Source organism: Psammomys obesus, unplaced genomic scaffold (assembly GCF_907164565.1).
Source record: "Psammomys obesus unplaced genomic scaffold, mPsaObe1.curated_primary_1811, whole genome shotgun sequence".
NCBI lineage: Eukaryota > Metazoa > Chordata > Mammalia > Rodentia > Muridae > Psammomys > Psammomys obesus.
Genome location: NW_026590062.1, coordinates 10969506 through 10991403, shown reverse-complemented (window position 1 = coordinate 10991403; position 21898 = coordinate 10969506). Strand labels below are relative to the sequence as shown.

Sequence of the window (21898 nt, the reverse complement as noted above, 5' to 3'; positions counted from 1 at the left end):
CCCACGGTCTGCAGATCCGCCAAGGGTCTAGAATACTGAGGTGGAAGGCCCCGTTTGCTTTAGGGAGCGTGTGTTGGCCTTGCCCTGACGCATCCCTCAGAGATGCCAAGGTGCAGAAGCCTGGTCACCTGAGCTCTCCTTCCCGGGTCTAGCTCCAGGGTCTTGGGTTGTTCTCGGCACCCTCCCGGAGCCACTAGGGCAGGGTCGGAGGGTCGAGCCAGGGGCCGTGGCCTCACGGTGGGTGTGGTGCACGCGTGCCGACGGGATGCCGAGCCGTTGGCCCGGGGCCGCGGAGCCGCCCGCATTGGCCTGTACGGAAGGCGGCGACGGGTGAGGCCCGAGAGCTCCTGCTGAGGAGGCGCGAGAGAGGAAGCGGCCTCCGGGGACTTGGCTGCCTAAGGGAAGGGCTTGTGAGGCGGCCTCGGAGCAGGACAGCGACTGTCGCCCACTCGCGTCTTCTGCCGCGAGAGGGCGCTGCGAACCCAGCGGGAGCCGAGGGCCCTGCGGTCTCCGGCTACCAAGGCAGTCCCTGCGACGCTGGCCGCCTCTCTGTCTGATGGGGCTATGGGCCAGTGAAACAGTGGATCTTGACTTGTTTGGCGGGTTGGTTTCCTGATGCACACTTAGGTAGTTCAGGCTGTCCTTGAACTCCTCGTCCTCCTCCACCTCCTGAGTGCTGGGATGGCTGCTGTGGACCACCATGGCCTGGGAAGGGTTTAACTATTTCCTGGACGGTGAGGACAGGTGACAATCTGATGTGGCAGCTGGAGGCCTTGCTTCTGTGTCCCCCTCCTTAAAATCAAGAGCAGCAGGATAATTGGCATTCAACTAGGTCTACAACCATGGCTCTTGCTGAGTCTGTAGCCAGGAGATAAATATATGTTTACTAAGTATATTCTTATAGGAAATGTACATTTTGTTGCACATATAGATTTGGTGCTAAGACTTCTTAAAGATGTGGTGGGGTCCCGTTTTTCTTTCCTGTTCTTCACAATGTTTGGAAGTGTGCTGGTTCTATGGACTCAAGTCACTGAGAAACTGCAGGAAGCAATTTAATTTTTGAGAACAGTAAAAAAACCGGTGCAAGATTGGAAATTTTACAGGTCAACTTAATAGTTCCAGCATAACATAATTACTCTTTTCAGTACTGACATTACATTATTAAAGAATAAAAAAGATATCCTGTGGATAGTACAGGAACCAAACTACACACTTGATCTCACTGTAAAAATTAGACTAAATAGCTATGAAAATGAGACCAAATTTAAGGACCTTCTAGTAAAGTAAAAACAGGACTTGCTGAGCATCTGTGAGCCATGGGTTCCCCCAGTAACACACACACGAAAACTCTCATCCTAGTATGATACAAATCTGACCACTCAGGTTCATTTTTCTTATAGCCAAATTGGAGGAGAAAAATTGCAAGACATTGATGAAAACAGGAAAAGTAAAGAAAGAGCATGTGAGGCTGTCTCTGTCATTAGACATTCAGTCTTTAGTGGCTATCAAGCTGCCAGATTATATATTATGCATGTTCTTTTCTAACAGATCAGCTGGACATTCTTATCACCAGAATTCCAAAGGCCCTGGTGAGCAGCATAAAGCAGGTAATGCACACAGACTTGAGAGAGCCAGTTTACCTGTAACTCATTAAACAATGGAGTTTAAACAAAAGGCTCAAAGGGCTGGCGAGATGGCACAGCAGGTAAGGGCACTTGCTGTCAAGCTGCACTACCTGAGTTCAGTTCCCCCAGGGCCCACATGGTAGAAGGGGAGAACTGACTTGACCTTTTTGAGTTGTTCTCTGACTTCATCACGATTGCCAGTAAGCCTTCTTCCCTGACTCCCAAATGTAAGAAGACTTTACTAGATTGAACTTTGTGCATGCTAGACAGCTACTCAGCTGAGGCCCTAAAAATAGACCTTAACATTCCAGTAAACTTCCTCTAAGAGTTTCAAAGATCAGTTCTTTATCTTTTGTTAATATATAACGATTTTTTTAAAAGTATCAATGAAAGCCTGGTGTGGTGGTACATGCCTTTAATCCCAGCACTGGGCGAAGCAAAGGCAGGTGGATCTCTGTGAGTTTGAGGCCAGCCTGGTCTACAAAGGGAGTACAGGACAGCCAAGGCTGCAGAGAGAAACCCTGTCTCGAAAAACCAAAACCAATTCAAACAAAGAAGAAAAGGATCAATGAATTCTAAAAGATCTATGTTCAGAATTAACATTGGTTGGAAACATCATTTACACTTGGACTAAAGGGAAAATCCTGCATGAACAGCTTCAAAAACCATAAACTATTTCATAGGGAATATTTTATTTTTTGGGGGGAGGAGTATTTTCAAAATAACACTTTTTTGATGAAGTTAGGAGAAAAATAAGCCCCTAAAGGCCTCCTACTAATTTTGCAGGGTTAGGGGGAGCTAGAGTTTACTGGCCTTGGTGGCATAGGGGTGTGTGTAGGAAATGTCAGAGGACAACTTTGTGGAGTCACTTCTCATTCCGTTAAAGTTCAGGGACTGCTCTCAGATTGCCAGACTTGCTGAGCCAATAATCTTTTGAGGCCTGCATCTCATTTTCATTTGCACCGAACTGCTAATGAGAGATTCTGGGTTTATGTGAGACTTGTCAATTCCAGATGTTTGTGTGCTCTAAACAGAAAGGCATATTTATACATTCTCTCAAAATTTAGCTGATTAAAATACTATAATTGCTTCAGGAGGGGATAATCACTGGTAGTTATAAATATGTATTAATAATATTTGCCTCAGAAAGTCACATAATGTCTTTGCCTATAGATAGAATCAAAGAGGGAAATAGAGTGTACTCACACATTGCCAAGCTGCAGGAGTTATGGAAAACTACTCAACTCCAAACAATTCATATCCCTAAATCAATGACAGATGCATCTTTTCTAAAGGTAAGAGCAGAATTTAAAGTTTAAACTATAGTTGATTGTGTGAAGGTCAGAGGACAACTTGTGGGAATTAGTTCTTTCCTTCCACCACATGTATCCTAGGGGTCAGACTCAGGCTGTTAGGCTTGGCAACAAAGCCCTTTTGCCTGCTGAGCCATGTTGCCAGCTCCTGAAATGTTTCTGAAGGATGCCAGATGTTAGGTCCAGGGCCTCGTGCATGCTAAGCAAACTCAGCTACTAAGCTACAGGTCCAGAACTTGTGATTGAAGGTAAATGACTTGGATAGAATTTAAAGCCCCGCAGACTACACATATACCCACCACACTGTCAAGGAGTCTGTGAAGGCAGCCTCCTACCGAGCAGCAGCCATGTAACACTGTGGAGCCTGACCGCTCCTTTGTCCTTCTAGCTCGTTCATTTGGATACTGGCCAAAGCCCAAGTATGCTTTCCCTGGCACTCCAGGCTTTCTCACTGCATCTCTGACCTCCACACTCAACTTGAAAGGCATCACTTTTTCTCCATCTCCCTCCTCCCAGCAGTAGCTGCCAGGATTTTCAACTTAACTGGCCAATTTATTTTTCCTCAAAGTTAAAAAAAAAAAAAAAAAATTGTCCTCAGTCTTCAAAAACCAAACAAAAAGAGTAGGCATGTGACATAGGCCTTATCCCAGCCCTGGAGAGCAGAAACAGTTGGATTTCTGAGTCGAGGCCAGCATAGTCTACATAGAAAGGCTGAAGCTGGGGAGATGGCTCAGAGGTTAAGAGCATTGGCTGTTCTTTCAGAGGTCCTACATTTCCAGCAACCACGTGGTGGCTCACAACCATCTATAATGAAATCTGGTGCCCTCTTTTGGCATGTAGGCGGAATTCTGTATACATAATAAATCTTAAAAAAAAAAAAAAAGTGAAGGCAGCCAGGGCTACATAGTGAAACCCTGTTTCAAAAAACAAATTAAAAAAAACAAACCCACCCAACCCCAAAACACAGTAAGTATGTTGGATAAATTCAGGAATGACTTCAAGGATTACAGAGACCCTGTCACAAGAGTTCCCTCCAGGCTTATGGTACTTCAGAGCTACTTAGGAAGTTCAAAGTGGCACTAAGACACTCCAGGGATAAAAACCCAGATCCAGAGACTTCACTCAAGGATTATAAAATGAGAAGCGAGCAGGTAAAGAAAATGGCAGTAAGGATTTTACACCTATTGATTTTTTTTTTTTTTTTTGTTTTGGTTTTTTTGAGACAGGGTTTCTCTGTGTAACCTTGGCTGCCCTGGACTCGCTTTGTAGACTAGGCTGGTCTCAAACTCACAGTGATCCACCTGCCTCTGCCTCCCCAAGTGCTGGGATTACAGGCATGTGCCATTGCACTAGGCTACAAATACTCTCCTGCTTCTGGAAAAGATGTTTCTTTAGCTGAGACAGAGTAAACTAAGCTGCTTTTGGGTACTATCTTATACCTAAAAAAATTTCTCTCTCTCTCTCTCTCTCTCTCTCTCTCTCTCTCACACACACACACACACACACACACGAGCAAAATGTCCAACTTGAGAAGGCAGGTGGGAGGTAAATGTGTTGACAAAGAGCAGATCCTCCCCCCATCTCCACTTTCCTAGTTTTAGGTTTTTCCCTAGTTCTAGGTTCCCTCATGGAACTCGTTCCTTTGGTTCTTGAAGCTCAAAGGGTATCTGAATTATTGTGGGGTGGTAGCTAGAGCCATTTGCCTGTTTTAATAAATGGCCATTTCCTTCTCCTTTGGCCAAGTTGAGAGAGCTGGATTTTTGGTGATAACCACGGAGATGAGGTGGGACAGCCCTCACATCCATCCTTTCAGTTAGAAGACTGCTGACCTGTATTCTACCGTGCGGGGGGAGGGGGGGCGGGAGGGGCGGCGGTCTCTGCAACCACCAAGGCCAGCAGGATGTCAGTCTGTGAGAGATGAGATCACTTCAACACAGCTCTGTATCTAGTGTTGGCTCAAACATCAAGAGTCTGACCTCGAGTAGTTTATTTCAGGCACAGCACAATTTAGGAAAATGTTTCCTGCTGATAATTTACCCAGTCTCATGTGCTTAAGACATGACTACATCAAAAGTAGAAGATGGGTACTACAGATTAACTGAGAAAAGAGGCTCAAGGGTCTTTCCTTAATAAGGGTCTGGGGGGGATTTGGTGTTTCCTGGCAAAGGTCACTAAGCTGTTAAGCATGGCTTGTATATACATCTTTCCCTTAGAAGAGATGGCGCCGTGTGCTTATCTGTGAGCACAAGGACCTGTACTCGCCTACAGGACAGAAATAAACCCTCATTCTGTCTTTCAGCACCCAGAACTTACCTCAGGCCAGAGGCACCACCTGTGCAGCGTTGCTAATATCTGTAACTCCAGCTATCTGAGGACCTTAATGAAGAAGCAGTACATGCATTTGTTTCATAATGTTTCACAAAAACCAGGCAGGTGCACCTCCACTCAGTTTCTTGTCAGGTCCTACGAGAAGTAAAAGGGTCTTCTAATAGGTGATTTGTGTCTCAGGTGTCCTCACTCATCACAGAAGCCATATCAGCTCTCGCTATTCACAGAAACAGACCTCCCCCTGTACTACATGGCGACATCATCTGGAGAGAGGAGGGTCTTTGAGCATTGCAGCTGCAGCACCTGAAATGATCATACATTCCCTTTGGCGACCACTGAGACACAAAGAAGGGTTTGTTTCTTGAATTTAAGAAGGAAAAAATGAGCCAGGCACGGTGGCACACACCTATAATCTCAGCACTCAGGGAGGCAGAGGCAGGTGGATCTCTGTGAGTTTGAGGCCAGCCTAGTCTACAAAGTGAGTTCAGGAGAGTTAAGCCTACACAGAGAAACCCTGTCTCGAAAAAAAAAAAAATGGACCCAGTTCTGTGTGAGGAGGAATCCTCCTGAGATTAAAACTCCCATTTCTTAATAAGTTCACTTTGCTAAACTCAGATGAGGGAGGCCACTTCTTCACTGAGATGAGTAGGATGTGACACTTCAGGGGTTTGAAGTTCTGTGACAGAATATATCGCCCAGGCATGCCTCAAACTCATGCCAACCCACATGCTAGCAGTACAGGTGTGCACCATACCCAGGCATACCACTTTTTTTCACAGTATAATTTGTGGGTTTGTAAACACTTCTTGATCAGAGCAAGATGGTTCATCAGGTAAAGCATTTGCTATGCAAGACCAACAGCCTGTGTTTTAGCCCTAGAGTCCAGGGTAGAATCCGGGAGAACAGATTCTCCAAAGCTGTCCTCCGACCTCCACACATGTATCATAGCACCCATGCCCATATTCAAACATACTAAATAAAACAATAAATTCTGGATCAGCTAGAGATAAACTGTCCTTCTCATTCAGATTCCAAAGAATGCAAAGGCCCCCAGAAGCATATATAGTGCTCCTTCAGAGGAGAGCACAGCACAGCCAGGAGGGAGGAGGACAGCATCAGCAGGCATAGTGCCATAAGCCAGTACTTGATAGGATCAGGAGTTTAAGGGCATCTTGGTCCTACTTAGTGAATCTGAGGGAAGCTTGGGCTACATGAAACTGTGTCGCAAAAAGCAAACAAAACCCACAGCTTACAATAACACAAAAGCTTCAGTGCCCAAACTGTGTGCTAATAGTGCTGCATTTCAGGGCTCATAGATCACAGAAGAATCTGGGGAATGAAGGGTCTGGCAATGCCAGCAGGCAGTAAAAAAGAATCTTCTATTCAATTTGAGTTTGACAGCAGTGTTCACTTTGTTGTCTCCAATTAAAATATTTCCCTTTATCACAGGTTAAAAATTGGATATGCATCTAAAACAAAATGCAAGTCACTGAAGATTTTTAGAAGACCAGGCAGACTGTTCTTGCTACCAGGTAAATGCAGAATTAAACAGGCAGGTGCAGCGCACAAGCACACACGTGCACACACACACACACACGCACACACACACAGTTATGGATTCCACTCCCCCCCCGCCCCCACAGGGTTTCTGTGTATAGCCATAGTTGTCCTGCATCTCACTTTATAGACCAGGCTGGTTCCAAACTCACAGAGATCCACCTGCCTCTGCCTCCCAAGTGCTGGGATTAAAGGCGTGTGCCACCAATGCCTGGCTGGATTTTTGTTTTTGAAACAAGGCCTCATATAGCCCAGGCCAATCTAGAACTGATCCTTCTGCTTCCACCACAAAGTACTAGTATTATAGGTGGACAGGATTACCATGCCCTGCCTTGCACTTTTGAAAACTGCCTAAAAAAAATACTAAAGCAAATACAGTCACTTAAATTATGTGTAATGAGCTCTATTGTTCAAATAAAAACCATGGTGGCACATGACAGATGTCCCAGCACAGAAGCAGGGAATTTCTGAGTTCCAGGGCAGCCTGCTCTATATTGCAAATCCAACCCAGTCAGAGCTACACAGTAATACACTACCTCAAACCCAAAACTAAACACGAAATAGCTTGTTTCCACTCAAAATTCACTAAGGAGAATGAGGTTAAAATGTTTTATTCCTGTGCCAGGTATGCGCTTTTCCTATGAACCTGCTCCCTAGTCTTTCAGAATTTGTTGTTACTGTTGGTTTTAGGCAGGGTCTCTCTCCAGCACAGACTTGACTCTGAGTAATCAAGTGCTGAGATAGGCTTGTGCCATCACAGCCAGCTTCAGAAGTGTTTGTTAGATGCCTGCCAAGCATGTGCAAAGAAAGTCCTAACCCAAGGGAAGGAGGTTAAGTCTGGCCTAAAAAGACTACGGAGACCCCAGCAGAGGAAATGTTGCCGAGGTCCTCAAGCCAAGAGGAAGAACTAAAGGGTATGGAGACACTGAAAATGTAACCACTTCAACTCCTAACTTCTCAACCAAGACTTTGAAAATCAATTGGAATAGTTTGTTTAAGAAGTGTGCTATGCAGTAGCTGCTACAATCTGGTGCTGTGTCTAGACAGTGAGAAAGAGACTGGGGGAAGTGGGAGGGTAATAAAGTTGAAAACAGTAGGGAATTATGTCTTTGCTAAAAGCTTAATAAAGGTAGTGCTTAGAATTTTATTTCCAGCCATGTGAGTGGTGGCACACACCTTGAATCCCAGCACTCAAGCTTCAAAGGCAGCTGAATCTCTGTGAGCTGGAGGCCAGCCTGGTCTACATATCAAGTTCTAGGCCAGCCAGAGCTACAAAGTAAGGTGCTGTCTAAAAAAATAAATGAATGAGGCTATAGAGATGGCTCAGCAGTTAAGAGCACCAGCTGCTTTTAAATAGGACCTGCATTGGGCTGGAGAGATGGCTCAGCGGTCAAAAGTACTGTCTGCTCTTCCAGAGGTCCTGAGTTCAATTCCCAGCAACCACATGGTGGCTCACAACCATCTATAATGTGATCTCATGCCCTCTTCAGGTATAGAGGTGCACTCATTCATAAAATAAATCTTTAAAACAAAAACAAAAAAAAGTGAACCTGCATTCAATTCCCAGCACCTACCACTCCAGTTCCAGATCTGATGTCCTCTTCTGCTGTGTGTACCAGGCACACACACACACACAGTACACAGACATACATGTAGGCAAAACACCCATACAAATAAATAATAAAAAATAATTTTATTTCCAAAACACATTATAAATGTTTATCTTCCCTATAGTTTCTTCAAATGTTTATCAACCATGCATGAATGAAGAAACAAAGGAAGATGATCTACTGAATAAATGCATGCAGTCCATGTCCATTCAAGAACAGGACACATCTCATCTCAACCTGACAGTCTAGTCCTCCATATCAAGTTCAGCTATCAGCAAATATTCAGATGCTGAGCAGGAGGTAGACAAGGAACAGTTGAGAACCATGTATAGGACAGTGCTAGTCGCGAGTTTGTTGTTTTGGTTGTTGGGAAATTTACAGCAACCTTCTTTGTCCAACATACTTTTGTGTACCAGTGATATCTGTGTAATGTATGCATGTTTTTAGCTATGAACAATTAAAATTTTAGTTGACACATAAAACTGAGTTTTTAAAAATTATTTTTATTTTATGTGCATTGGTGTTTTGCCTGCACGTGTGTATGTGTGAAGGCGTTAGAACTCTTACAGCTGGAATTACAATTGTGAACCATTGTGTGGATGCTGGGAATTGAACCTGGGTCCTCTGGAAGAGCAGCCAGTGTTCTTAACTGCTGAGCCATCTCTCTAGGCCACTGAATTTTTTTAAAAAAATGGCAATGGATTATTCCTTCTTTCAGTTTACAATCACTTCTAAAATAGCAATAGTTAAATATTCCATAAGGTTTTTCTTGATTATATTAGGAAAACTGAAGAGCATTTGTAGGTCTCAACTTGCAAGTAGGTTGCTCAATATTTGCTATTAAACATAAATTTAAAACCTATGGATAAGACAGATATGGTGGCACACGCCTTTAATCCTAGCACTTGGGAGGCAAAGACAAGACAGATTTCTTTGAGTTCCAGGCCAGCCTGATCTACACTTTGAATTCCAGGTAAGCAAGGGCTATATAGTGAGACCCTGTCTCAAAAAGAAATTTGCTGTTAAACCCAGATAAACACACATGCAACAAGGTTCAAGCTACATGTACCACTGCATAGCTGAGCAGTGGTAATGCACATCTTTAACCCCCACACCGGGGAGACAGAGATAGGTGGATCTTTGAGTTTGAGGCCAGCCTGGTCTACAGAGTGATCAGCCAGGGCTGCACAGAGAAACCCTGTCCTCTGCACCCTCCAAAAAACAAACTAAAAACACACTGCTGATTTGTTAGCACTTCGAAGCTGCAAAATCAGTCTCATGTTTAACCCCGTGCCAGACCTTCCTGCCTAGGCCTCCTGATCAGGGACTACAGGCATATGCCACCACAAGCCTCACGCTACCACAGTGGTTCTCAGCCTAATGCTGCGACCTTTAATACAGTTCCTCATGTTGTGGTGACCCCAACCATAAAGTTATTTTCATTGGTACTTCATAACTATAATTTTGCTACTGTTATGAATCGTAATGTAAATATGTTTTCCAGTGGTCTCAGGTGACCTCTGTGAAAGGGTCATTCAAGCCACAGGTTCAGAACCACTGTAGTTCTGAAACACATCTGCAGTTATACACACCTTTACTCTAAAACATCTGCAGTTGCATTTGGTTTCTCATTTTTATGTTTATTTTTTTGAGACAGGGTTTACCCATGTAACTTTGGCTGGCCTAGCATTGACAATATAGACCAGACTGGCATATAACTCTTTTTGTTGTTGTTTTGTTTTCTGAGACAGGGTTTCTTTGTGTAGCCTTGGCTGTCCTGGACTTCCTTTGTAGACCAGGCTGGCCTCGAACTCTGTGATCTACTTGCCTCTGCCTCCCAGGTGCTGGGATTAAAGGTGCGTGCCACCATGCTTGACTGGCATACAACTCTTAAGAGATCTACCTGTCTCTGCCTTTTGAGTGCTGAGATTTCAAGTGTATGGTTTTTAAATTAAACACAGGTTTTCAAGAAAGTCTAAATGGAAGGTAAACATTTATTACCAGAGAAAAGAAAACATATACAAAGTCCGAATTCTTTGTCTTCATGCACTAGTTTTGTAATGAAGCCCAAATTCCAACTAGGTAGATATTTACAAAGGTGAACTTCCTAACATGGTCCTGTATTGTGTGGCGGACCTCTTCCAATAGAAACCATATACTGAAAACTAAATATATTTTTATTAGTTTACAAGAAGCTTAGAGCAATTATGTATTAACAGAGAAGATTTTTAGTGCAAAATATTACAAAGGTGATACAACTGTGTGCCTCTTGTGTTTAATTATTTGATTTGAACAAGGAAAGGAAAAACAAAAGAGAAAATGATCAAGACAGGCCTGGTTTTAAGATTTTTTGTATTCAATTCGTTCTACTTTCACATCATCTCCAATTAGCTGATAAACATAAGTGACAACTGTAGAAGCCTGGATATCCATCAGCACAAATGACGGAATAATATTTCTGAAAGAAAAATAAACAATGTCAGTGTTTTATACTAAAATAATAGCACTGTAAATTTCAATTCAAGGTATTGCACACAAGGAGAAATATGATTGTTACCTGCACACTGAAAACAACAGTAGGTGGGCAGTGGTGGCACACGCCTTTAATCCCAGCACTCAGAGAGGCAAAGGCAGGCAGATCTCTGTGAGTTTGAGGCCAGCCTGGTCTACATAGTGAATTCCAAGACAGACAGGAAAAGAGAGAAACCCTGTCACAAGTAAAAAAATAAAAAATAAAAATAAAAGAACAGCAATAAAATGAGAGTGCTGGGGCCGGAGAGATGGCTCAGTGGTTAAGAGCACTGTCTGCTCTTCCAAAGGACCCGGGTTCAATTCCCAGCAACCATATGGCAGCTCACAACTGAATGCCCATTCCAAGGGATCTGACACTGTCACAATAAATAAAAAATAGTTAAAAATTAAAAAAAATGAAAAAGTGCTAATTAAGAACTTATTTACCTATTTATTCTGTTTTTTAACACAGGGTCTCACTGTGTAACAGTGGCTGGCCTTGAACTAAAAGAGATCTGCTGCCTACCTCTGGAATGCTGGGGTTGAAGGGATGCACCACCACACCAGCTCTTATTTAAATGTTGTATTTTTCTTTAGGAAATGTCACATATGCAGTTATTGCCTCTTCTAAAGGTCTAAATGCCTAAGTTGTGGCACTTACGTTTCTAAGGCATTATATGCCCCAGTGGCAGAACCTGGGTTAATGTAGAATTTGTTTTCATGCTCAAATGCTTCAAATTTGTGAGTATGTCCTGAGATAAGGATGTCCACGTCAAACTGCCTCTGCAGCAGTGCTAAGCTAGCCATGTCTCCCCATGGGATAACTTGGTGTCCGTGGATCAGACCGATCTTGAATTGTCCCACAGTAACAACCTTCTGTTCTGGATAACTCAGATTCTGATAGAGAAAAGACACAGAAAACATATGTTTCAGACAGAATGAAACTTTTTGTTTAAATATTCAATCTCATAGGTATCTTCAGACAACATCCTACAATAAACATATTTATAATTTGTTTCTCCTCAGCCTGTGACACTGCAATGGTGCTTAAAACACAGTTCAGCTGATGTAAACGGGAAGCTGCCAAGAAACCACTGTATTGAGTTAATTTCTATACAATATGTGTTGTTTAAGGAATGCTTTAAAGAACAGTTATTCCTGGGCTGGTGAGATGGCTCAGCAGGTAAAGGCATTTGCTCCGAGCCTGGTTTCTAAACCCAGATCCCACACTGTGAAGAGGGAACTGACTTCTACAAGCTGGTGTCCTTTCCCCTTCATACGACCACTGCGGCACACGTGCATGGATGCACAAATACTGTAATGAAAAATTTAGAGTAATTATCCCTACACGTGATTTTTCACAACTTAAGGCACACAATTTATAAGCTGAGATTTATTTAAATTGCATCCCAGGCTTTAATAGTTATGATACCCATTTTATGGATGAGGAAACTAAGGTACAAAGAAGCTGGAATAACTTGCCCAAGGTTACATAGCAGTAAGTGGTTGAGGTGAGAGCAAAGCCTGGTTACATGGCTTTAGAGTCTGTGCATTTAGCAAATTAGGAATGAAATTTAGCTTTGCTAATTAAACCGTCTTTAACATAAGAAACCTTAATATATTTTTAATACACTAGACCTATATTCTAATTAACAAGTAAGCTGTCGCCAGGCGGTGGTGGTGCACACCTTCAATTCCAGCACTCGGGAAGCAGAGGCAGGTGGATCCTGTAAGTTTGAGGCCAACCTGGTCTGCAGAGTGAGTTCCAGGACAGGATTACACAGAGAAACCCTGTTTCAAAAACCTCAAAACCCAAAACAATTAGGCTGTCCTTTCCTATCTCCCTAGTCTTTCATCACCATGCCACCTCCATAATTTACCCTAAATCATCTTTAAATCTGCTAAATAAGAACACTGTGTGTTCATTTTGTTTGGTATAAAGAAACGTTTTTTAAAAATAGATCTTTAAATTATTTTGTGTGTGTCAATTCATGTGTGCACTTGTGGCAGTCAAAGGACAACCTGGAGTCAGGTTGTCTCCAACCATGTGGGTCCTCGGAATCAAACCAGGTCATCAGGCTTGGTGGCAAGTGCCTTTACTACTGAGCCACCTCAGTGGTCCTAAACCCTTTAAAAGCACCAACCAAATTAAATACTTTTTGAAAAGCTTAAGATTCCTAGAAGCACAAAGTAATTTCTTCATATTGGAATCAGGTTTATTCTTATGAATTCAATTCCAACCATAATTTATTGAGGGTCAGAAGAAAAAAGTAACTTGTTAAGAGTCACATTATTTAACAACTAATGAGCAAAGCTGAAACTTATTACTCTTATTAAATTTTTCCTCCTCCATACAAGATCTTATTTGATAGATCTAGCTGGCCTGGAATTCACTTTGTATCTTCTGGCTATGCACATAAGGTATAAAGGAATGAAATGAATGTGATGTTTAGATCTGGCTCTTAACCCTAACAATTCATCACATATGTGAAAATGTCCTCAAGTCTAAGAACGCCTAAGTCATAACACTTCTTGCTGCAAAATGAGGGATATTTCACCTGTAATTTTATACTTGGGAAGACAAGTAAGCGTGATGTTGAGGCATTATGTATGCTCAGAGAAGTGTTCAACCATAGCATGTTTAGTTCCTAGGATAACTTGTCAAATGGGTGGGGAAGAAAGAATGAAAAAAACTAGAGTCTAAAAGAGAAGGTTTATGCAAAGTAGCAGAAAAAGGGCACAGATGGGAGGGAAAGGGAAATGGCACCTCATCGAAGTCTCCTCTCACGATGTGGACGTCGCCAGCCAGAGTCTTGAGATAGTCATAGCTCTCCTTGGTGCAAAGGTTTCCAGTGCAAAGAATGTGCTGGATCTTTCCCGGCACCAGGAGTTTTTTGAATTTAGCCGGTAGGCTGTTGCACCGATGTGGAATATGCAGATCTCCTAACACCAACACCAACTTTCAGTGTCACAGAGAAATAAAAACAGCATTAGACACGATTCCAACAATGTGATCCTCCCACAATTACCCCTTCAAGCCTGTCAGAGACTCCAGAGCCCAACAGAGCAGAAGGCACTCATACAGTTCCTATCATGGGTCAGCAAATACACGGTCCTGTGTCTGCTCTAACACACCTTTATCTTGGGTATCAAAAGTTTTGCTATTTACCAATAAAAAGTAGAATAAAATCAAGTATTCTAAAATTATTCACTAGCCAGGTGTGAGCACACCTGTAATCCAAGCACAGGGCAGGGGGTACTGCAATTTCAAGGCCTGCCTAGTCAATAGAGCAAGTTCTAGGTCAGCCACAGCTACACAGAAAGATCCTGTTTCACAAAATGTAAAAAAAAGTTTATTTAGGGCTAGAAAGAGAGAGCTCAATGGTTAAGAGCACTGGATGCTCTACAGAGGACCCAAGTACAACTGTCTGTAACACCAATTCCAAAGGATCTGCCACCCTCACACAAACATGCAGACAGAATACCAATGCATATAAAAATAAAAATAAAACTTCAAAAGATTTAGAAACTTATAATAAAATGAAAACTACAAAGTGAACGAAATAATGCTAGCATCTATAGCATTTGGTAGTTTTGAAGAATGACACAATTCTTATTTCTGCAAGTATACTAAAAAACCTGTTTGACTTAAAAAGCACTGTTAAAGAAAATTATCAGAAATGAAATAATATGGGCCTACAGAGATGGTTAAGATGTTTCTTGCACTGGCTGTTCTTGCTGAGATCCCAAGTTCAGTTCCCAGCACCCACAAGGCAGCTCAAAACAATCCAATTCCACTTCTAGTGGGTCTGATGCCCTCTTCTGACCTCCTCAGGTACTGTATGCATATGCTGTAATGTAATACAATGTAATACAACAGCACATGCAAGCAAAACACACTTTAAAAAATAATATGGCTGGGTATGGTGGCACATGCCTTTAATTCCAGCACTCAGGATGCAGCGGCAGATGGATCTCTATTAGTTTGAGGTCAATCTGGTCTACAAATAAAGCTCCAGGCCAGCCTAAGATAACAGAGTGAGACCTTGTCTCAAAAAGGAGAAAGAGGGAGGGAGGAAGAGAAAGATGAGAGAGACAGGAGAGGAGGGAGAGAGGGAAGGAGGTAGAGTAAGGGAGGAAAGGAGAGAGAGAATGTTGGATATGGTGGTTCATGCTTATAAATCCAGCACTCAGGAAGCTGAGACAGGAAGACTACTAGATTAAGGCCAACCTGGGCTGCATGGCAAGCAAGTTCCAGATCTAGGCCAGCCAATGCTACAAAGTGAAACTATCACACCCACAAAATACATACATACACATATAAGTATGTGTATATAAATATAAAAATGAAACATTAGGGAAAAGGTTAATAGTGATAGTGTAGTTATGTAAGAACTCTTTAAAGAACATTAGCTCTGATTAACTGACTTTGTTACATGAAACTCTTAGCAGTATGCTCCAGGGCACAAAGACCTACGCTTTAGAGTCTCAGCAGGCGCATATGTGATCTGACTTACAGGTTTTGCTCTATTCACTTTCTTTCAGTAGAAATCACCACTGTCATATTTGTATTACCTGGATAAAGCTGCTTCTTCCATCCCCTCGGTATAGCTTGTAAACTTAATAATACTTTCATAGTTATTTATGTGCATTAGAGAAGTAAAACAAAAGGCCAGGTAATTGTGTCACAAGTTTAGCAGGAAATAGTTGAGAGTTGCCACAAAGTCAGATGACAAAAATAATATCAAAGAACTAAAAAGGCAATCCTAAAACAGGCATGGTGGCGTACACCTTTAATCCCAGCTCTAAGGAGGACGAAGGAGCCAGATCTCTGAGTTCAAAACCGCCCAGTCTATATAGCATTCCAGATAAACCAAAGCTACACCGGGAAGTCCTGTCCTAGGGGTGGAGGGTGAGAGTGAGCCAATCCTATGAAATTTTAAGAAATTTCAAGATTGAACAAAATAACCTGACAAAGTTCATGTAAAGATAACACATGTCCCCCTGAAAGCAACAGAAGAGATGTTTCATGTTCATTAATAAAAGGACACCTTACAGGATTTTCCTCATACAAACTGTCCGTTCATACTGCACACACATTTGAACTGCTTTTCCAGGCACGACTATACCTGAACAGTATCAAAGAGAGCATTCATTACATATTTACCATGATAAAACCAAGTTTTGCCACCATAACCTTAAAATTAATTTAAAATAGTTAATTTGGCACACAGGCAGAATACTGTATAAATAATAAATATTTTTTTTAAAAATAGCTAATTTGGCATCTGGAGAGTGGCTCAGTGCTTAAGAGAACTGATTCCTCTTCCAAAGGATCCAGGTTCAACTCCCAGCACATGGTGGCTCACAACTATCTGTAACTCCAGTTCCAGGGGATCTGATGCCCTTTTCTGGCCTTGGAGGGTATCAGGCACACATGCAGTACACAGACAGGCATGCACACAAACACATCCACATAAAATAACTAATTACAAAAATCTTAATTAAAATTTAGAATCAATCAAAACCCAAACTGTGGTTAGGTGGTGGTGGCCCATGCCTTTAATCCCAGCACTTGGGAGACAGAGGCAGCTCTGTGAGACAGACAAGCTCTGTGAGCTTGAGGACAGCCTGGAATACAGAGTGAGTTCCAGGACAGCCAGCACTACACAGAGAGATCCTATCTCAAAAAACCAAAAATCAAAACAAAACAAAACAAAACAAAAAACAGCAAAATGTATGAAATGAGAATGATTACTAAAACAAGCTTGATTCATCTAACAAAAATAAGAATGATTGCAAAGAAAAGCTACTGTTATGAAGACACAGAGAGGCTGAAGTGGCAGGTGGTCAGAGTGAGTCTACTTTGGGGAAAGCCTTTTAAAGCTCAAACACTGCAGAGCATCCAACCTCCATTAGTAGACAAGTACCTTGGCATAGAACAATCTTCATTTTAGAGGGGGTCCCTTCAGATGTGGATTGAAGAACAGTTAATGTGGGACGCTGATGTTTGAGGAAAAGTAAAAGAAAAGAGAATTTCTGTATTAAAAGAAGGACTTCTGAATTCATATGAGGATGTATGTCTAAAACAAGCTGAAAATCTCTTGGACAAAAAATGAATTGCTCAGTCAGAATGTACCAGTAAGAACATTAGTGAGACTCAGTAGTGTTGCCATGACTGAAGACTTCAATTCCTGACATCAATATCCTGACTATTAATATGTGAGAGCTGTGACTGGATGAATGGCCACACAGTAGTACAGAATCCTGTGGTTTTCTGCTGGTGACCAAGTTATAAGAGTGCCCCTGCCTAAATTCCACAATGACAAATCAGGTTAGACAGACAGTAGAGGCAGCAAAAGATCTAGAAACTGAAGTCTTGTTAAATTCATCTACAGGAACAACCCAAACAAAGCGTGGGGATTTGGTTACTTCCTATTTGACAGAGCTGGGAAGGGTAAGAAACCCAGTCAGTTATCAGCCACCCAACCACCATTGTTAGTAGGAGCGAAGAAAAACTTACTCTGTGCCCAGCCTTAGTGGAATGAAGAAGTTGATTGCAGACAGGGGAATGAAAAAAAAAAAAAAAAAAAGGGTGAAACATGACCAATGTTAAAAGGAAGCAACAAAGGTTAAAAGGAAAAAAAAAAAAACATACCAAATATGCAAAATTTGTTAATGATTTCTGAATGTTATGAAAAGAAATGTTAAAAATCAGCTGTGATGAACATAGTTTCAAAAGAACCACTCACTTTACTTTTAAACAAAGGACAAACACCCACAGACAGCAAATTTAATTTGTCAATGTCATTCTACATTTTCTAATCTTGCTTTCCACATAGACTCCTGTCCCCTTATTTCTCATTCTATTTACTCTTTGTAAGATTAGATATTTATAATTTGAAGAATTTATCAGGATAGGTTAAAGCTAGTATTTTCTGGTTACTGGGGTCTTGTTATCTCTGGATACATTGGTTATAATTTTTTATCTTTGAAGTTCTAGGAGTGAAAAACCATGCTCCTGGTAAGTTATCATTTGTAACAGAGGATATTACTAGCATGTGATTATCAAGTGATGAAAATGTCAAGAAAAGATCAGAGGTATGCAGGTCTCTGTGAATTCCAGGCCAGCCAGGGTTACATCATAATAAGTTGAGGTAGGCTGACAGAGATGGCCCAGCAATTAAAAGCACTTGCTGATCTTGCAAAGGACACGGATTTGGTTCCCAGTACCCACATGGTATATAACAACTGCCTGCAACTCCAGTTCCGGGGGGAATCCCAACCCCTGGCCTCCAATGGCACTTGTACGTGAACTCAAGCAAGAGACACACATGCAAAAAAAAAAAAAAAAAAAAAAAAATTTTAAATAAGATTAAAAAAAAATGTGACGAATAACAGGGCAACTACTGTTAAGCACAAGTGTTCACCTTTCAAAAGGACTTCACAAACATGAACAAGGATCATAGGAGCAAATTCTTCTCCCCTGGAAGTGTCTCCAAAATGCCATAAATTAACTAGTCTACTGTTTAAAAGCAAAAACCCGGCTAACCCAAGCATCTATCTTCGGAACGCTTATAAAGCCACCTTTTCAAAGGTCGCTTGCAGAAGACTAATCTCTGTGAACGCGCAACCCCATGTCCATCAGCCAGAGAGGTGCCTTCACTTTAACGTTCACCAGCACAAACTGCAAACACCCACAGGAACCCTCTACAAACTTGAGAGCGCAAAGGAGCGCCTTCGAAAATCTGGGTACAGGCACGCGTCCGGTCCCCAGACGTCGTACAGAAAGGTCTCAGGGTCGGCAACCTATTACGGGGCAAAGGCCTGATGCAGTTTGGGGAAGCTGAAGCTCTCCAAACGATCGCCACGACGTCGCTCTAGGGGGTGGCAGCGACAGGAGGACAAGCGGTCGCCTCCCGGAGCCTCGCGTCCCGCACCGAGGCCGGCTGTGTCCAGCAAGACGGGGCGGAGCAGGGGGGAGAGAGCCGTGCGCTCACGCGGACGGCCCGAAGCCTCCCCGGCCTCAGCGAGCCGGTCTCGTGACAGGACGAGCGGCCGGGTCCGCCTCGCACGTCCTCTGGCCGCCGGGGCGAGCGGCGACGCCAGGCCCGGCCGCGCCCTCGGCCAGCCGCGATGCTCCCGTCCCTCCTCCGCCGCCTTCCCAGGCTCGCGCCTCGGCCGCAGCCTTCCGCATCCTCCTCGTCCCCGCACCCCCGACGCCGCAGCGTCACGGCCCGACCCGGGTCGCCGCCGCCGCCGCCGCTCACCATCCTGTCACCGGGCTCCGTTCAGTCACCACGAACGCCGCCGCCCTCTTCCTCAGGCTCCTCGGTGACCCGCCCACCTCCTCCTCCTCCACCAATGAGACGCGGAGTTTGCGGGAGACTGTCCTACGGGGGCCGGTAAGGCTCTTTCGCCGTCAGAAAGCGCCCCCGCGCTGTGAGAAAACCCTCGCGGGTGGGGCAAGGTACAGGCGGAGCTCGCGGAAAGCGCGGGCAACATCCGGGCGCCTCCGCCTGGCGCCCTAACGCCCGCCATGGCTGCTTTCCCGGTAGCCAAGCTGAAGTGCGAGATGACGGGCGGTCAGGTGAAAGGTGGAGCGGCCATTCTTGCTTTGTCACTTAGAAGAGGGAAAGGCTAACGTCTGTGAAGTGTCTCCGGGTCTTCTTACGCTTCCTCTGCCATTCTTCGCCACGGCTGAGGACGCGAAGCCTGGCCATAGCGCCCCTCATGAGGGCCTTGCTGGGCGTCGAATAGCATGCCGGTCCCTTTCCTTTCCTTTACGCCTAGTGTTTAGTTTGGTGGCCATGAAATGAATTGTGGCATTGGGCTTTAGTTTCAGATGAGGGCTAATGTGGGGAGAAATTGAGGGGAGAACAATACTTGAGGAGCAAAAGTTGTTTTGAGCTCAGGGAAAACAACCTGATCTTTATTCGAGATTATGCCGGAGAATTTGTTGTTGTGGTTGTTTTTTTAATGCATGATCTTGAACAAGCTACTGCGTCACTTTGAAGCTCAGTTTCCTCAATCAGAAAATGAGACTTAGTTGACAGTTTCTTGTAAGCATGATATAAAAATACATGTAATGAGCTCAATAATTAGAAGGACAGGGGCTGGAGAGGTGGCTCAGTGGTTATGAGCACTGCCTACTCTTCCAAAGGACCTAGGTTCAATTCCCAGCACCCACGTGGCAGCTCACAACTGTTGGTAATGCCAATTCCAAGGCCCCTGACACCTTTACACTAATGACATAAAATTATTAAAAAAAATAATAGGACAATGTAGGGTACTATATTGTACACAGCCTTATAAAAGGGAATGTTTGGGCTGGGGGCAGGGTTTGTGGGTAGATGGACAGTTTGCCTGGCATGTACAAGGCCCTGGGTTGGATATCCCCGCTCCTGGCCCCCACGCAGAGTGTTGGGAGAACTCAAGAAGAAAATGAATGAAAGCATTACCATGGAAATTAGCTTGTAGGGGAAATCATTTTGTTGAATTTTACAACGCTGAAAATTTAATGAATTTTTATTATGTATGTTAAGGGTGTTTTATGGTATTTCCTAATGTAAATTAGTCTACAAAATGCTCTGTGGATCAGCTGAATAATTTTTAACATTTATTTATTGATACAGTGTTCTGCCTGCACGCCATGAGAGGGCACCAGCTCTTATTATAGATGGTTGTGAGTCACCATGGGGCTGCTGGGAATTGAATGCAGGACCTTTGGATGGCTCTTAACCTCTGATCCATCTCTCCAGCCCCCTCAGCTGAATCATTTAACTCCGAGGTATAAGCTGAGCTTTGTTCTGCCCTAAACCTAAAAGTCAAATGCTAATGGGAAATTGGTCAGACCTTTACAAAAAAGAAAGAAGGGAAGGAAGGAAGGAAGGAAGGAAGGAAGGAAGGAAGGAAAGGAAAGGAAAAAGGGATTTCAAACCAGTATTTCCAACTCAGTGGCTTCACATACATTTGGCCACTTTGTGGTGAATTTCTGTCATGGTGACTCGTCTCATGCTAGGACTTTTGACACAGCATCAAAGTTGAGATCATTATGGTCTAACCCAAACATACTGGAAGCCAAATAAATATAACAACTGACTGTTATAATATATATAGCCCATGAATCAAAGTGGCTGGTAAATGGTTAGTTTTCAGCCTTTTACCCAAGATCAAGCTCAGATGAACGGTAGAGCCAGACTGAAGGAGGTGGTATGGAGTAGGCCTTGAAGTTTGGGCAGGATGGTTGCCAACAATTTGCAGATAATTAGTACTTTGGTTGATGGGGTCTCTGCAATATCAAAAGACCCTATTTTCAGGCTGGATGGTTCAGCGGTTAAGAGCACTGGCTATTCCTCCAAAGGTCCTAAATTCAATTCCCAGAAACCACATGGTGGCTCACAGCCATCTGTAATGAGATCTGTGCCCTCTTGTGATGTGCAGGCACACATGCAGGAAGAATACTATATACATAATAAACAAATCTTTAAAAAAAAAAAAACCCACTTCATTTCTAGTTTTGGCAATCTGACCCACAGGGCAGTACCAAAGAGCTCAACTTGAAGAATTTGACAGGCATGATTAAGTTGTTCAGTTGATCCCACTATCCTTTCCAGTTTTCATTTGAGTCCTGTGAATGCAGGAGGAGTCTTGTAAGTTATCTTCACTGCTAGGAGAAACTATAAACAGCATCTTTCTTTTTCTCCATAGTATTTGGGAAAGCAATACAAACTCTGTCACGAGTGAGTGATGAGCTGTGGCTAGACCCATCTGAGAAAGGTGTAAGTAAGTCCATTTAAAAAGCCAGCTGTGTGTGGTGGTGCACACCTTTAACCCCAGCATTTGGGATGAAGAGGCAGGCAGATCTCTGTGAGTTTGAGGCCAGCCTGGTCTACAGAGCCAGTTCCAGAACAGCCATGACTACACAGAGAAACGCTGTCTTGGGGAAAACAGG

The 21898-nt window shown here is 43.2% G+C and overlaps 2 protein-coding genes across 2 annotated transcripts; one reads left to right on the top strand and one right to left on the bottom strand.

Moving 5' to 3' along the window:
* The first annotated feature begins 217 nt into the window (after positions 1-217).
* Fam216a (family with sequence similarity 216 member A) lies at positions 218-9021 on the top strand. The gene is made up of 7 exons (XM_055605977.1): positions 218-330; positions 1549-1607; positions 2799-2920; positions 5238-5367; positions 5447-5618; positions 6716-6798; positions 8558-9021. The coding sequence occupies exons 1-7, from the start codon at positions 266-268 to the stop codon at positions 8680-8682; spliced, it is 756 nt and encodes a 251-aa protein (XP_055461952.1). The 5' UTR covers positions 218-265; the 3' UTR covers positions 8683-9021.
* Positions 9022-10409: 1388 nt separating this feature from the next.
* On the bottom strand, positions 10410-19302 carry Vps29 (VPS29 retromer complex component). The gene is made up of 4 exons (XM_055605978.1): positions 19215-19302; positions 13712-13903; positions 11606-11841; positions 10410-10891 (listed from the first exon to the last, which is right to left on the bottom strand). Exons 1-4 carry the CDS (start codon positions 19215-19217, stop codon positions 10774-10776), a joined length of 549 nt encoding a protein of 182 aa, XP_055461953.1. The 5' UTR covers positions 19218-19302; the 3' UTR covers positions 10410-10773.
* Between the last annotated feature and the right edge of the window lie 2596 nt (positions 19303-21898).

What these genes read in the sequence shown, in the direction of transcription:
- Vps29 (XM_055605978.1), bottom strand. An exon ending in TGAGAGGAGACTTCGATGAG is followed by an intron (nt 11,842 to 13,711) that starts GTGCCATTTCCC and finishes TTTCTCTATCAG; the next exon opens with AATCTGAGTTATCCAGAACA. An exon ending in GCATATAATGCCTTAGAAAC is followed by an intron (nt 10,892 to 11,605) that starts GTAAGTGCCACA and finishes TTTTTCTTTCAG; the next exon opens with AAATATTATTCCGTCATTTG.
- Fam216a (XM_055605977.1), top strand. Translation starts at nt 266, where the DNA reads ATGCCGAGCCGTTGGCCCGGGGCCGCGGAGCCGCCCGCATTGGCCTGT. An exon ending in TGTACGGAAGGCGGCGACGG is followed by an intron (nt 331 to 1,548) that starts GTGAGGCCCGAG and finishes CTTTTCTAACAG; the next exon opens with ATCAGCTGGACATTCTTATC. An exon ending in TGGTGAGCAGCATAAAGCAG is followed by an intron (nt 1,608 to 2,798) that starts GTAATGCACACA and finishes CTTTGCCTATAG; the next exon opens with ATAGAATCAAAGAGGGAAAT.